The 16,025-nt window shown below is 36.2% G+C and overlaps 1 protein-coding gene across 1 annotated transcript; it reads left to right on the top strand.

Moving 5' to 3' along the window:
- Window positions 1-128: 128 nt before the first annotated feature.
- On the top strand, window positions 129-15,429 carry LOC144957143 (DNA-directed RNA polymerases I, II, and III subunit RPABC4-like). Its single transcript, XM_078888161.1, has 4 exons — window positions 129-286; window positions 11,674-11,772; window positions 13,969-14,061; window positions 15,206-15,429. The coding sequence occupies exons 2-4, from the start codon at window positions 11,688-11,690 to the stop codon at window positions 15,226-15,228; spliced, it is 201 nt and encodes a 66-aa protein (XP_078744287.1). The 5' UTR covers window positions 129-286; window positions 11,674-11,687; the 3' UTR covers window positions 15,229-15,429.
- Window positions 15,430-16,025: the final 596 nt, after the last annotated feature.

The following is a 16,025-nucleotide window of genomic DNA, read 5'->3' as shown; positions in this document are numbered from 1 at the left end:
CTTATAAGGATTCGATAGGCTCAAAGATTACGATCGATAATAATAAAACCGCGAAGCTTTTAGATGGTGTGAGAAAAGAAAGCGTTCATTTTCGTAACTCATCGCTAAAATAGGTTTGACTGGTTAACGGAGCTTGAGACAAAGAGTTCGGAGATCAGAAAGGAAGGGAGATAATTCTTAATTTGAGTTAAATTTGAGCAACATTGGATTGTTGTATTGCAAGTCGTGTTTGTCGTTACTGAACTGTCCTCTTTTTATTTAGTCAATCATTTTCTGCTCTTCCCTGGTAAGGATATATTTATTTTTAAATAATATTTTGGATTTATTGTAGACTGTCATATATAATATACGGAAGTGTTTCGGGAGACCAAGATTTTGGTCTCCCTAGCCAAAATCGGCCAATTTGGCTAGGCTAGGGGCAGTAGGGGGACCAAGATTTTGGTCTCCCTCGTCATACAGTAGAACATGAAAGTAACGTACTCGGAAATAGCGAGAACTCGGAAATAGCGAGTAAAATCTAAATCCCCGTTTTTTTCTCTTATTTGGGTCAATAAAATTAGCATGCAAGTAGCGAGTATGAAAAAGAGGTCAACTCGGAAATAACGAGCATTTCCTGCCTAGGACTTCGAACGAAGTAAAGCAAAACAACAGACAAGGGCAATTTAAATATTTTTAGCCTAGCTTCTTTTCTTTTCTTATTTTTCGTCACGAGTAATATTACATAGTTGCCTAGTCGAGAGTACATAGTAGGCGAAACAAATTTGGGTGGGGGTTGGGTGTGTGTGTTTGTGCGCGAGGTAAGCACTGGCAGCCAACATGTCAACATGCCTCACTTCGCAGCATCGGTCAGCGAGTCGCATTCGTTAACGAACGACACGATCAGCGAGAGAGGGGAGCGTGGAACCATCATTTCAGTGGGTCAGTGATTGAGTGATGCGTTTGCTTACCTCATCAAACATGCCTAGTGCATACAAACACTCGCACACACACACACACACACATACACGAAATCTTGATGGAAATGGAAGGGGTGGATCAACTTCAACCTGTGGCCATCATTACGTAGTTAACGAAGGCCGTGTTCAACCCCGCCCTCACCCCACTTTATCCACACACAGTCATTTGCACGCACGCGCGGCACACACGCACAAACAAACACACACACACACACACACACACACTGTCTTTCCATATTTTTGTACGGCCGAGTGACCTTTCCTGGCAACTCGGGAATAGCGAGAACTCGGAAATAGCGAGTAATCAGGAGTGGACCCGTCGAACTCGCTATTTCCGAGTTCTACTGTATTGGTCGATTTTGGCTAGGGAGACCAAGATTTTGGTCTCCCGACGTAAAACTGTATTTTCGTTTATAGAACTGTTTTTTATGTTGAAGAGGCGAGTTTTTTCTTCTATTTATTTATTGCTTGCCTGTTTTCGTTGTTGCTGTTTTTGCTTTTAATATTTAAGAGGGGGGGGGGGGGGGGGGGGCTACTCTTTATATTATAATCACGCCAAAAAGTGTCAGAAAAGAGATTGCAAGTTATCAGCCGGTCGCCCACCCAAAATTCAATTATTTTTTTTTTAACAATATTTTTAGATTTTTGCTAGGTTAATGGTGTATTCATTTATAGAACTGTTCCTTCATGTTGTGAATTGGTTGTTTTTTTTTGTTTAAAATTTTATTTATTTTCTTTTTTATATATTGGTTTGTTTGTTTTTAGGCCTTGTAGCTAACATTATTATCATACCCCCACCCCACCCTATACGAAATTTATTTTTGTACTCTTCTTTTTAAAATTCAATTTTGGTGAGATAGACCGTGATTTTGGCCTCCCGAGTAAAGCCGTGTTTTCATTTATGGAATTATCGTCGGCTTTTTCTTTTTTGATCTTGTATCACGGTCTCCCTTGCACCCAACATCTCGGTTGTTTGTGGATCGCCCCCACCCATCCACCACCAGTTTATAATTTTCTCTCCGTGTCTAAAGAGGGCTCCGCATGCATTGTTATCTAATATTAAATAACAAGACTGATTTTCGTAATATCGTGATTTTTATCTAACTTTGGTATAACGGACATAGTCTCTTTAAGCAACAGAGCATTAAAAAAACAAAACAAAAAACAAAAAAAACTTGACGGTAATTATCTCAAGGTTTTGTTCTTGTTGCATGTACGAATTCTGATTTCCATTTCGTAGCGTCACGATTTTTTCCGTTTAAAAAAAGATTCTCTCACCATATTTGGTCCCGTGGTTTTATGTATTTTTAAAATGAAAAATATTCATCAAGGTTATAATCTGAATATGCATTTAAAAAAAAAAATAGAAAAAAATATGCAGGCTTCAATAATACCAGATCAAAGAAAAAAAGCCGTCGCACTTGGATGGTGTTTTTAAAACTTCCTATTTTCTTCCTTTTTACTTTTTACCGACACTGATGCGACCTAAATGTGTTGCAAGCGCAATAAAACTCTTTACAAACAAAAGCTTTGTATTCGTCATTGTACTGCATTGTACTCAACAGTAAGTACCCCGCCCCCTCACCAGAAAAGTAACCGGATTTTTGGAACTACATTGAGAAAATTGAAGAACAAAAAGAAAATTAAAATTCACATACTTTTTGTGTTGGGCGGCTGATAACTCTCTCTCTCTCTCTCTCTCTCTCTCTCTCTCTCTCTCTCTCTCTCTCTCTCTCTCTCTCTCTCTCTCTCTCTCTCTCTAAAAAACAAACAAACAAACAAAAACAAAACAAAAACACAACAAACAAACAAAAACAAAAAAAACAATAACAAAAACTGCCCCCCTCAACATCGAAACAGTTCCATGGTTTTGAGTCTGAAGACCAAAATCGTGTTTTCCTAGCAAAAATCTAAAAATATTGTTAAAAAATAAAAGTTAAATTTTGTGTGGGCGACAGGCCGTTAACTTGCAATCTCTTCTCTGACATTTTTTTCGTGTGGGTGGGGAGGGGGGCGCAGGATTATTACCTAAAAAAATAACAACACCCCCCTTCCCCCCCCCCCCCCCCCCCCCCCCCCCCCCAAAAAAAAAAAAAAAAAAGAAAAAAACGAAAGATAGAACAGCAATAAAAACAAACTTGCAAGCAATGAATAAACAGAAGTAAAAACTCGCCTCTTAAACACAGTTCCATAAACGAAAATACAGTTTTACGCCGGGGGCCAACATCTTGGTCTCCCTAGCCTCTACCATAATATAAGTATAAGTGTCACAATAGCGCCGCTCAGTTCTCATTTCCTAACAACTTTGTTGAATTTGAAAGAAACAAATAAAAAGAAAGAAGTGCTTCACTTATACTTATACTTATTCATATTCGCAGTAGACTATTTCTAGACACCTGCTCTAGTACTGCGAATAGTGATTTCACGGCGGAATCACTATTCGCAGTAGTAGAAGCGCTCTCCCGTCTCTGGAAATTAGTCGCTGTGCACTGAACACAACACTGTATTTTATGTTCAAAATAGTGTGTTGTCGAATGGATTGAAGTTGAATTAGAGTTAGAGTATGTTAGTTTCGTTTTGAAAGCTCCTACAAAGGGAAACAACTCAAATAATATTCCCTCAACTAACCTCAAGAAATAATAAAACCTAGTACCTTTAACTAACCCTAATAGGAAAAAACAAACACCCTAGTAGGCTTAGCACCTTTGCTAAGACTTATGACTAACCCTAGGCAGTTTAGTGAGCAGCAGCAGTGGCAGTCAAATTGTGACCCAACTCGCCCATAGGAAAGTTGTGACTGGAAATTTCCGTTCACGTTTTGGGGGGTTCAATTAAAGATGCATAACTTCGTTATAAAGAGGAATATCGCAGATATTTTGGTATCATTATTTTCGTCTTTCAATTTCCTTTTAAATGGTGCCAATTAAGTAAAAATCCATTAATAATTCCAGAAGTTATATGAAGTTAAAATTTGGCAATTTTCAATTGCATTTATTTTTTTATTTACCGCATGTGTTTTTAAAATAAAAAACGCTTGTTTTTAGAACAATATCTAAACTTTATTCATGCCAAATTTCAGGGCTCTATATCTATGCGTAGACACTTTTTAACTCTACGCCGAAAAGCCATGTTTAAATTTTCTTCTCATCATGGCTGCCCGACGATATCGATATTCATATCGATATTTTAAATTTAGGTATGTACTATTTTAAATTTAGTCCATAACATTTTCAGTACTATTATTTACTATGTTTTTATTTTGAATACATACTTTCCAACTTTATTTATGGGCATTTCATAGTTTTTGTTTTAAAAGTTCGTATATTTCTTCTCTTTGTGAAATCCGATATTAATGATATCAATATTTAAAAAATACCAATTTCTTTAATTTTATTTTATTTTGCCATCAAGTCATCAAACTTCTTTCCCATATGTTTAGATGTTTATTATCATTTGTATCCATATTCTAAAGGCTTTAGCCTTAATAATTATTATGGTAGGAAGTTCTATTAGTTATAAATTTTGACACCCCCACACATTGAGAGAGAAGGGGGGGGGGGGGGGGGGGGGGGGGAATAACATTATATTAATTGTCAAAAGAAATGAGCTTGAAAGTGTGCTTGAGAAGATGCAGAGAAAATCGTATATGCACATAAAAACGAAAAGTGCTAAAACAAACTACCACAAGAACTAATGCCTTATAGTGATCACAAACTTGGACCATAGAGAAATAAAATGATACCTGAATTTGAAAACTGTAACGCGCCGGAACAAAGAAACACTCATAGACAAGAAGCTCACCTACATCCAACTGTTAAGGCAAGAGACGGATGGAAAATTCATGCATATCCGAAGCTGACCAGCATGAACCTAAAAGAATTGCATTCAAATGATATTAAATCAATATTATCCCAAAGTGGTCAGCATAATTTTAAGATTAAGCCGAACTTTCTTCTAATTATAATCCGTTTCAATAATTTGAAAATTTTGTCGATCTACCAATTTTATATTTATATGCAATTAAATTGCCAGAGTAAAAATAAACTCATTATGTCATTACCAACATGTTATATCTTTCATTTAAATACCTCAAACCTTTTTTAATTCTCTAGTATTAAATCAAAGAGGCGTATATTTGAAATTTTCAGTGAGAATTGGATAATCCAGAAGTGAATAGCAATTGTTTCTCACGTCTAGCCGAGTTTTTAATTATGTAACATTTGCGTCATATTATGTAATAATGTGTTAATTTGAAGTGTTTATCTTCCTCTTTATTAATGTAAATGCATTGTCCTCGATAAGACGAACATTTTGGTATACAATATATGATAAGAACTCCATATTGACGGTTTTAACCATTTTTTATTAACATCACGCGATTTCAGTCACAACTTTGCAATGGTAATTTTGGGGTAAAAATCGGCCTGAAATTTCAGACTTTGAACTGCCTTAATTACATTTCTAATCAAGATAGAAACAAAATTCAAACTGTTTTGTAATCTGTGTTGCCAGCTCTTTCATATGACATTGGTTTCAAGTGTGTGAGTTACATTGAGAATTTTTATTAAACTCCCTACTAACCCTAATAGAAAAAAAATCCTCCGATCTCGAGCTAACCCTAACAGAAAAAAACAACCCTCGGACTACCTTTCAATACTTCACAAATCAAAATGGCGGCCGAGAATCAAAACAATGGTCAAATTAGGAAATTTTAAGTTTTCACAAATCTATCAAGGTTTGTTCTAGAATTGTTCAAATTGAATAAATAAACGCCTGACAAAAGATCAACAGTGAAAATACAAATTGAAAGAATATTGGGGATGTAGGAGCTTTCGGAATGCCTCCCTTTGTTTTTGATACCCCAATTCAATCCATGAAAATTTCCACGTTCCCACCTTTCCGACTTGATCATCATTCGTTCACATCCTGAAATCCATCAGCTTATCTGTCAGATTACTTTAATGAGAATAGTTCCATCCCCGTTTATTGCATTTTTTTTACAGTTAAATATAATTATAAAGTTCCAGGAATCTCTCTCTCTCTCTCTCTCTCTCTCTCTCTCTCTCTCTCTCTCTCTCTCTCTCTCTCCCTCTCTCTCGTTATCAAAACTATAGCAACCACCACCACCTTTACATCATCGTCATTCTTGTCATCGTCGCTACCACCGACACTACAACCACAACCATCGCATCATCGTCATTACTACCACTACCACAGCTACTACATCGTTATCAAAACTACAGCAACCGCTACCACCATTACATCATTATCCTTATAGTCATCATCACTACCACTACTACATCGTCAACACCACCACTACAATTACAACTATCACCATCACTACACAACAACAGACACATTGTCATCAACAAAACGCATAATAGTAATAGGCTCGATAGTAATAATAAAAATTAAAAAAAATATTTAAACCCTAACTAGAGATACTGTAAACTGATGAAACATAATGTTTGCCGTCATGTGCAATATCGAAACTGATGGGAAACACAGTAAATAATGATGGCGTCTGCTGGAGTCGTGAACGACATCTGTCTCGGCAAATTTATTTTGAAATTAGCAAAATTACACCACTTATCTTAAATAGTAATATTTAGTGGGCATTGCAATTAAGTTCAATTCCTTAATCGCTAAAAGATTAAGTAATATAATAAAAAATGTGAAACTATGTAAGTCCTGGCATAATGAACCTACTAATTACTCACAACCGTTTACTGCTTTCACTTTAGTTCGACAGGTAAATTTTGCCGGACGCTAGTTCATAACAGATGGCGAGTCACGGCCTGTGTCGAAAGGGCAACTGAGCAACTTTTCCTATTTTGATGATTTTTTTCTCAAGTTCAAAGTGGCGTAAAGATGCTATTAGATGTTGCAATAAGATATTTTAGAGTTATAACTAGTGATGTACATACTTTTATTTGATATAATTTTAGTAGATCATTTGGGATTAGATTTTATAGGAAATAACCATAAAAATGGGTCCGAAATTTTAATTACTTCAAACGATATAATCAAACATTACATAGTTATCTGAGTTTATACAAATAAATGAGAAATACTGCAATAATCATCAATATTCACAGAGTAAAAATATATAATCAAAGTCGTTTTGTAATGAAGCATTGTTGAGATATCCGCTCACCTGTACAGCAATATCATTTTTTGACAGCAATTTAAAAAATGCGTAATCACCGAATTGTAGGGGTTTGTTGATCAAATGATCAAAACGAACTGGTTTTAGTAATGGCAATTGACAATTCTTAGGAAAAGATATGTTATATGCATTCCTTTGACGTTTGTATAGATCTAAACTATATAATAATCATAATAATAATAATAATAATTAATAATGATGATGATGATGATGATGATAATGATCATTTTCATGAAAATAATATAGTGGCTATCACCTAAACGCCTGCTAATTTTGGTAAACGCAATAATTTCTCTTTAAAATATCGTTCTAAATGCCCGTTTAAAAAAAATTGGAATTCGCCTTTATGTGTCCACTCTGACAGAAAGGAAATAAAAAAAAAAAAAGAAAGAAAGAAAGAATAAAGAATTTTACTGAATCATTTGCGACCGAAGAATTGACTCATCACCTGTTTCCGAGAGTTTTATTTAACTTCCCAACGCCCCAAATTACTATCAATTCATTCAATATAATTTACTCCTCCCCACTCACCGGCAATTTCCTTCCATGTCCCTCAAACTGCTTTCTTTCCATGAGCGTCCAATCAGCTTTTTACAATTGCCCATTTCCAATTGGCTGCTGAAAAAGGACAATCCTAATTTCAATTATCCACCAGTCGGCCATCAGCAAAGTCAAGAAAGCTCCTCCTACTCAAATCACACATACCCACGAATATGATAGGCCTTGTAGACCAGTCACTGGTCTTTGATGTTACACAACCATCCGCCAGCTTTGATCACATCGCTTTTGATGATGTCACTCAATATCTATCTTCTCTCAAACCCGTTGACTGTACCACGAGTCAACATAAAAGAATATCGCGATGAGGTGCGAATCGTGAAGATGGAATGACGTAGCTGTGTTTAAGTTATAGGTTCAAAGTTCAATTGTCAGAGAGAACTGATGAGAGATTAAACTGAGGTGGTAATATGAAAATTATTTCGTGGTAAAACGTTGCATAAATTAGTTTTATGTACACCAACACACACACACCAAAACACACACACACACACACACACTCTCTCTCTCTCCCTCTCTCTCTCTCTCTCTCTCTCTCTCTCTCTCTCTCTCTCTCTCCAGTGCTGCGACAAAAAAAAAAGGACGCCTACCAGATAGCTAATACTATTGAAAATGGAAATTTGTTGAAAATGGTCTGCTTATTGATCAACCGAAGCATCGTGGATAACAGAAATGATCATTGTGAATCAGTTGAAACACGTGATATCGATGTAATACTAATACTAGTAATAATCATATAATATCAGTGTATTTATCTTACTCTTGATAACCACTGTAATAATAATAATAATAATAATAATAATAATAATAATAATAATAATAATAATAATAATAATAATAATAATAATAATAATAATAATAATAATAATAATAATGATAATAGTGAAAAATAAATAATATCCATTTTTTGACAATAAAAAATCGTGATACATTGAAAAAGATGGGAGGGGGGGGGGGGGGGGGGGAGGATTAATGATCAGATAATCAAAGTGAACTGTTATCTTTAAATAAATTGACAATCATAGGTAAAGATAAGTTATAAGTATTCCTTTGAACTTTGTATAGACGTCTAGATCTTAACACATTTTATATATTAATACTTTTTATTAACATACGTAAAACCTCACGATTATTGTAAGGAACAGCTGATTGTTACATTTCACAGAAACAGCTTCTAATTAACCAACGTTCTGTTTTCTTTTTTTCACTGGTGGAACTTCACTTGCTAATTTTGGAGCAGTTTGCATGAAATGTTTTTTGACCACATATCTCATTTGAGCCCTTTCACAGCTTATTCGGCAGAGTACATTTGCATTGAGACAATGCTTGTTTTCAGTATGACCATTCATCTGAGTAAAGAAAAAAAATCATTAGTTATTATTGATATTGATGATGATGATGATGATGATGATGATGATGATGATAATGATAATAATAATTGTAATTATAAGAGTTATAATAATATTATTGATTGTCAGTAATAATACGATAGTGATCGCCTAGACGCCTGCTAATAATAATAACGTAATAATTTTCCTTTAAAATATAGTTCTAAATGCCCGTTATTCAAAATGGAATCCGCCTATATACCCACTCTGAAATATTTTTAGCAAAAATAAGATAGAGAAAGAAGTTTACTGTATCATTTGCGGCCAAAAAAAAAAGGGATTTATCACCGGTCTGTGAGAGTCTTATTTGACACCTAGACAACGCCCCAAATTACTTTCAATTCATTTCAAATTTAATCCACCTCTCCAGCAATTTCATCCCATGACCTCCAAACTGCTTTCTATCCATGGAGCGCCAATCAGATGTTTACAATTACACATTTCCAATTGGCTGCTGAAAAAGGACAATTATAATTTCAATCGTCCACCAGTCGGTCATCGGCAAAGTCAAATAAGCCCTCCCACTCAAATCACATATCCCCTCGAAACTTCGGCCTTGTAGCGCAGTCCACCGGGCTTTTGATGTTACACAATCATCCGCCACCTTTGATCACATCGCTTTTTGATGTTATAATATATCTATCTACCCTCTTTTCTCACGCCCGTTGACTGTATCAACGTGATACACGTGAATTGAAGACGGAATGGCAAATTGGTGTGAAAATTATAGGTTTCAAGTTCAATTTTCACAGAGAAATCATGAGAACTTGACTGAACAAGCAATAAAAATCGTTCCATGCTTAAAATGTACGTACACGAGTTTTACACACACACACACGCCCACCCCCCCCCCCCCCCCCCCCCCCCCCCCCCCCCCCCCTCTCTCTCTCTCTCTCTCTCTCTCTCTGAGTGTGTGTGTGTGTACTACTACTACTACTACTACTACTACTACTACTACTACTACCACTACTACTACTACTACTACTACTACTACTACTACTACTACTATGATTACTACTATTACTGCGCTATCATCATCATCATCATCGTCATCGTCATCATCATCGTCATCATCATCATCATCATCATCATCATCACCATAAAACAACAACAACAATAACGTTATCATCACAATTGGACTCGTGTTCTTATGTCTCAGGAGTTTTTCTGAATACGGGACTATTTTGTTAGCCAACAAAGAATTAGACAAGATGTGTTTACACATTCATTGTGCAGAAACTGGTCATTACAAATCATTGAAATAAATATTATATTATAGTAGATTATTACTCTTATATTTACTACCATGTGTTAGGGTAACAAAACTCAGATAACATCAATTTGAATTTTTTAAACAATTAAAAATATTTTTTTAGGTTAATTTTAAATAGAAAAATATACATTTTTCAAGAGAGAATAAAGTATACTCACCATTTCTTGATATTAATGGAAATAATTGCGTCTTAAAGATGAAAATATGGCCGTTATATCGATATAAAATAGAAAAATATAGAAGTGTTTGGTCAGCAATTGCAGTGTAAAAATGTCGATTTTACGAAATCTGTCCTATAGCCTGACTGACAATGAAATCCAAGCGGTGCATTCTACCTGCAGGGATCAATATAGGCCAGTTTTCATGTTCTGGACATCTGTTATGAGGTAACCACACGGTGGTCTCCCCGTCATTGACGGTGGGTCGTTCCCATTGGGGGTGAGGCGGTAGTAAACTAAAGTGAAAGATTTCTAGTGTAATAAACGGCTGTGTACTGTTAAAAATCATCAACAATTGCACTAAGTTTAAGTCAGATCTAAGTTACCAAGTTCAAAAATTTCAATGTATAGCTAAAGATTTCATGGAAATAGATTGTAGTTGGGGTTGGATAATTTTAGTGGTCTTGTGGTCTGACAAGAAGGAAGGTCCAAGGTTGAAGTCCTGCTTTCAGTGGCACATTGTTGAGTCCTTGGACAAGGCTCTTTACTCATATTCTCTCACCATGCCAACTGTAAAATAAGTATCTGGCTGTTAATAGCTTTGTCTCTGTTGCAAAAAAAAATAAAAAATGATAATGTCGTTTAACAGGTGTTATGTCATGTATATACATTTTAATTGCTCCTTTTAGCTAGCAACCCTTTGTAAAGCATTGAGCAAGTTTAGTGGACCTTGCACTAAATCAATGATCATGTGTTTTTGTTGTTGTTTGTTTTTGTGTTTTTTAAAAAACGAAAGTGTGTTTTTGTCGGTGTAGTATTCCACTGTTTCTCTTCCTGTTTTCTTTATATTAAATTTTATTTAGATTGAAAAAAAAAAATGATATCAAATGACACACTTAAAACAAACATAAGATGATCATCAAAACAAAAAGCCCAAGGCTACATCTCTACTCCAAATTGCTCAGTTGGTAGAGCACTAGCTTCACACGCAAAATGACCATGGTTGATAGATCGGTTGCAGTCGAAATATTTTTCTGACCCTGCTGACCACCCAACACTGATTGGATAGCTGGGTCTGTTAAGATGCGGCAGAAAACAGAAACATGTTTGGTGTTTTGTTCTTATTTTAAGGTGTTTTAAGTATATATTCATTTTTAAAATTATTACTTAGTATCAAGGTTGAGCATGTCAACGACGCCTACAATAGATTCCAGCAAGGACAATGCATCAGGTCCACCCAAACAACAGACGATGATCTACATCTGTGGAGGTAATGGATTGAAGAGGGGAAAACTAATATCCCTGTCCATAGAATAATTATAATAATAATCATAATAGTTAAGGGGGCAGCGTGGCACAGCAGTATGGTCTTTGCTTCATACCCGAAAGGTACCAAGTTCGATCACCTGCCGCTGCGCTGTGTGGCCTTGAGCAAGTCACCTCACCCTAGCTCAATTTGCGGCGCTGCACTGCGGCTGATGCCTGAGTTATTCCAGTTTTCCCTTGGAATAGACCCTAGAGACAAATTTCCCCTATGGGATGAATAAAGGGAATTTTTAAATTTTATTTATTTATATTAATAATAATAATCATGATAATAAATGAAGCATTTATAAAGAGCACACTTCCTCTCAAAGGTACTCAGGGCACTATATATATAAAAATATGCGGCTTTGTAGTCCTGTTTTTGGATCGGAATGCCCTTGGTTCGAGCCTTGCCCGGCGCACAGTTGAGTCCGTGGAAAAGCTCTTGATTCAGCCAGTCGCCGTATTCAGGTGGAAAATGAGTACCTGGGTATTAACAGCGTTGTCTCTGTCAAAAAAAAATAATCCTGTAATATCATCTAACAGGTCCTACATGTTATGTGTTGCTGTTGGCTAGAGAGCAATTGTAATGCGCTTTGACCACGTTTAGTGGATATTGCATTGTATTGCTCAAGAGTTGTTTTTTAAATTTTATTTTAATTTAAAAAAAAAAAATCACTTTTAACCCCATTCAGCTGGGTGGGATCTTTTGACCACCTCTGCTATGATGGGCAAAGAGGTTACTTTTGCTGTGCCTGCTATCCCCATATCTAATTTTTTCCTTTCTATATTGCTCTCAATCTTTGTTCTGGAATGACATCTTGGATTTTCCTGTACCTGGCAGCGATCCTTAACTGAGAGGGAAGCAGTTAGATGCAAAGTTTCTCCAGTTACTAGTTCTCCAGATGGGCATTGTCAAGAAACTTTGGGTTTACAGATAGAAATTCTTACACTTGATAACTTTTGAGGTTTAGGATAATTCATTCTGTTTTGGAAGGAATGTACAGTAAAACCTCAATATGCCATGAACTTGATTATAACCAATTTAGTTATGGGCATACACTAAGTCAACTTATTATACTACCTCATATGCCTTTGTTGTTCTACACAGGGTTGTATAATAGGGTTTTATTATATTATGAGCTTCCTACCATTCTAGATTTTGCGGAATCTTTCTCCAAAACAGCTGCTCTCTTTCAGCCATTCTGCACTCACTACTGAAACTTCTGCATTCCAGTCACTGGAGGATTATTTTTAAAAACCCACAAATTCATTAAAGCTCTTGTAGCAAAGACTAAATGTGCCTACAATGAGAGCATGAAGCCAGAGTGGGGTTCCTGACCTCCCATAGTGGGCAGGGAGGTACTTACTGTGTCTTCTATCCCCCTATATCTGTTTTCCAACTAGCTTTCTGTCTTTATCTTGGAATGAGATTACTTGGTTTTGTCGTGGCCCTGACCGGATACCCTTGCTGAGAGGGAAACAGTCAAAGTCAAATGTATAGTTAATTTTGGGAGATGATATTTTTTTCCTTGTAAATCATTGCTCTTTTATGTAATGTATTAAGTTTTGTTTACATATTATATATGGTTTGTAAACAGTTTGAGTGTATTCCTCTCAGTGGGAATCTGTGCTTGTGACTGGATGAGACTTTTAGGTGATCTCAATCTAATTACTTTGATAGTGTGCTCTTGGAATCTACATCTGTTCCCTATTTGATCCAATTTTCTTTTGTCTTGCTTTTTCTTGGGTGCTTTAATTGTAATTCTTCCTTTTTACTAGCGTTGATATGACCTTAATGTGTTGCTAGCGCCGTAAAACCCTTAAAAACAAATAACAAAACAGAGCATGAAGCCATCACGGTAGATCAAACAACTGTTGTATACATGCTGTTGGAATATAGTTTGAATAAGTGAGGAAGAGTGAGAAGACCTTTTATTTTACCGATGCAGTGGGAAAAGGATCCAATGCCTCGTATAAAACCTAATTACTGCAAGTTGATTTCTTATGTTGATGTCAAGTCCCTCATTTTCCCTTTTTGATTCCTCAAAGTTGTGGTACGAGGTAGGAAGGTCTGTGTATTTAAATTTAAGGGAAAAGTAAAAATACTTTTTAGATTCTTTCATTTCAATGAAATTAATGGAACTTTTCTTTTTTTCAGAATGTCATGCTGAGAATGAGATAAAAGCCAGAGATCCGATTCGTTGTCGGGAGTGTGGCTATAGAATCATGTACAAGAAGAGGACAAGGAGGCGTATCCTTTTTTATCTCATTTGATAATGAATGTTTTATTTACACGCACACTACCACAGCATTTATATAGTACAATATCCATAAACATGCTCAAAGCGCTTTACAACAGCAACACTTAATATGTAGGATGAGACATGATGCCTGTTTGGCTATATTATAATTTTTTTCCAATATATACAATCCTGTTAACGGCCAGTTACTCTTTTTACACCTGAATACAGTGAGAGATTGTGAGTAAAGAGCCTTTTCCAATGACTCAACTATGTGCCTCTCAGAGTAGGACTCGAACTCAGGACTTTCTGATCCAAAGGCGAGTGTCATAGCACAAGACCACATAGCCTCACAAACTCAAAGGGAAATTGTTTGAGGTTCAGTTTCATTTGCTAGCCTGTTATCTCAGACTCACAAAGATTTTAAATTTGTCTTTGAAGCAGGTATTTTGAAGAAGTACCTAAAGCAATGGGGTTTTGCCGGAATTGTCAGTCCATGGGGAGGAATTGGATTCCAAAAGACAGTAATGGGTTGGTTATCAATACATATGTTAGGTCATTACCATAAAGCATTGCTGATGGGTTTTTTCCTCGGGTCTTCGGAAATACGGAATTTTGGAATCATCCCTCCTTTTAAAGAATTGCATTTCTCCCAATCAAATTGTTTGTCATCTCAATTGCTCTTTAAAAAAAAAAAGGGGGGGGGGGGGGGGGGGGGGGCTAAGTGCAGTAAAATTGTGACTAATGTTCACTTTTAGTCACCATCAGCACTGATCAATACAGGTTTTTGGTCATTACCATAGAGTCAAAAGAAATTAATTTCATTCTGAAATAGACATGGCCTTATAATTGGAGCATTTTTGCTTATCTGAAAAGTGAGAGCAGTTTCAATATTAATTTTTAAAAAATGGAGATTGTTATAATTAATCTATTATTATTATTATTATTGTTATTAATGCAGAGATAACAATTTTACTGCAGAGATAGAAACTTTATAAGAAAAAGCAAGCTGCACAGCCATTGTACAGGTACTTCATGCATGTGTATAAAATTTTGCTTGCTTCACAACAGGGCACAAAGGGGTAAATCAGGCCATTTGAATTGGATTAGATCTTTTCAATAGGATTTGTCAACAATTCCTTAACTGTCACACAGTCATTGTCTTTGACGGCAGATGATGGGAGAGTCACCCCTTTTTTTTCATCATTTTAGCTTTCAGGATGTTTTCATCATCATCATCAACACCCACCACCATAGCGGCAAGCTCAGCATTACCATTGACCTAGTGACTACACATTTTCCAAAGTGGGAAATCGTTTCATCATGTGTAAATATCATAATTGTTGTTTTTGCAAATAAATACATTCATAAAGGAAAAATTTATTTTTCTATTCCTTTCCTTTTTGTATGTTATGTTTTGTTTTGGGTTTGTTTGTTTTTTTGGTACATTTTCAATATTTTAAAATTGAATCGGTTTGACGATACTGTACAGAGCTCAAGTCAAGACAGCATCGCCAAGTCCCGTTTAGCCTCAAATCGAGACATCATTGGGACTACAAGAGGTAGATACCAGGTTCAATCCCCATTGGTGGCCTATAGTCTCAGGTACTTTCTCCACGGGGTACCCAACTCCCATAGTCCGGCTTCAATTCCCACAGGTATCCATCTCCCATAGTCCCAGGTTCATTTCCTTCTGATATCCTCTTCCCTTAGTCCCTTGTTCCCTCCCCACTGGTAGGCACTTTCTTTGGCCCCAGGTTCAATCCCCTCGGTAGGTTTCGATAAAGATAAGTACCTTTCTGAGCTCACTCTCCACCTCTCATATGTCCCAGGTTCAATCCCCATTGGGGCCCACCTCGTGTAGTCTCAGGTTCATACTCCTCGGTACCCAAACCCTATAGGCCAGCTTCAATTCCCACTGGTATCCATCTCCCATAATCCCAGGTTCACTCCTCACTGTTGTGCACTTCCCTGA

Source organism: Berghia stephanieae, chromosome 11 (genome assembly GCF_034508935.2).
Source record: "Berghia stephanieae isolate SIO BIC M18660-M18661 chromosome 11, UCSD_Bste_1.3, whole genome shotgun sequence".
In the NCBI taxonomy this organism is placed as follows: Eukaryota; Metazoa; Mollusca; class Gastropoda; order Nudibranchia; family Aeolidiidae; genus Berghia; species Berghia stephanieae.
The sequence above is the reverse complement of the archived record's forward strand: the minus strand, read 5'-3'. Positions and strand labels throughout refer to the sequence as shown.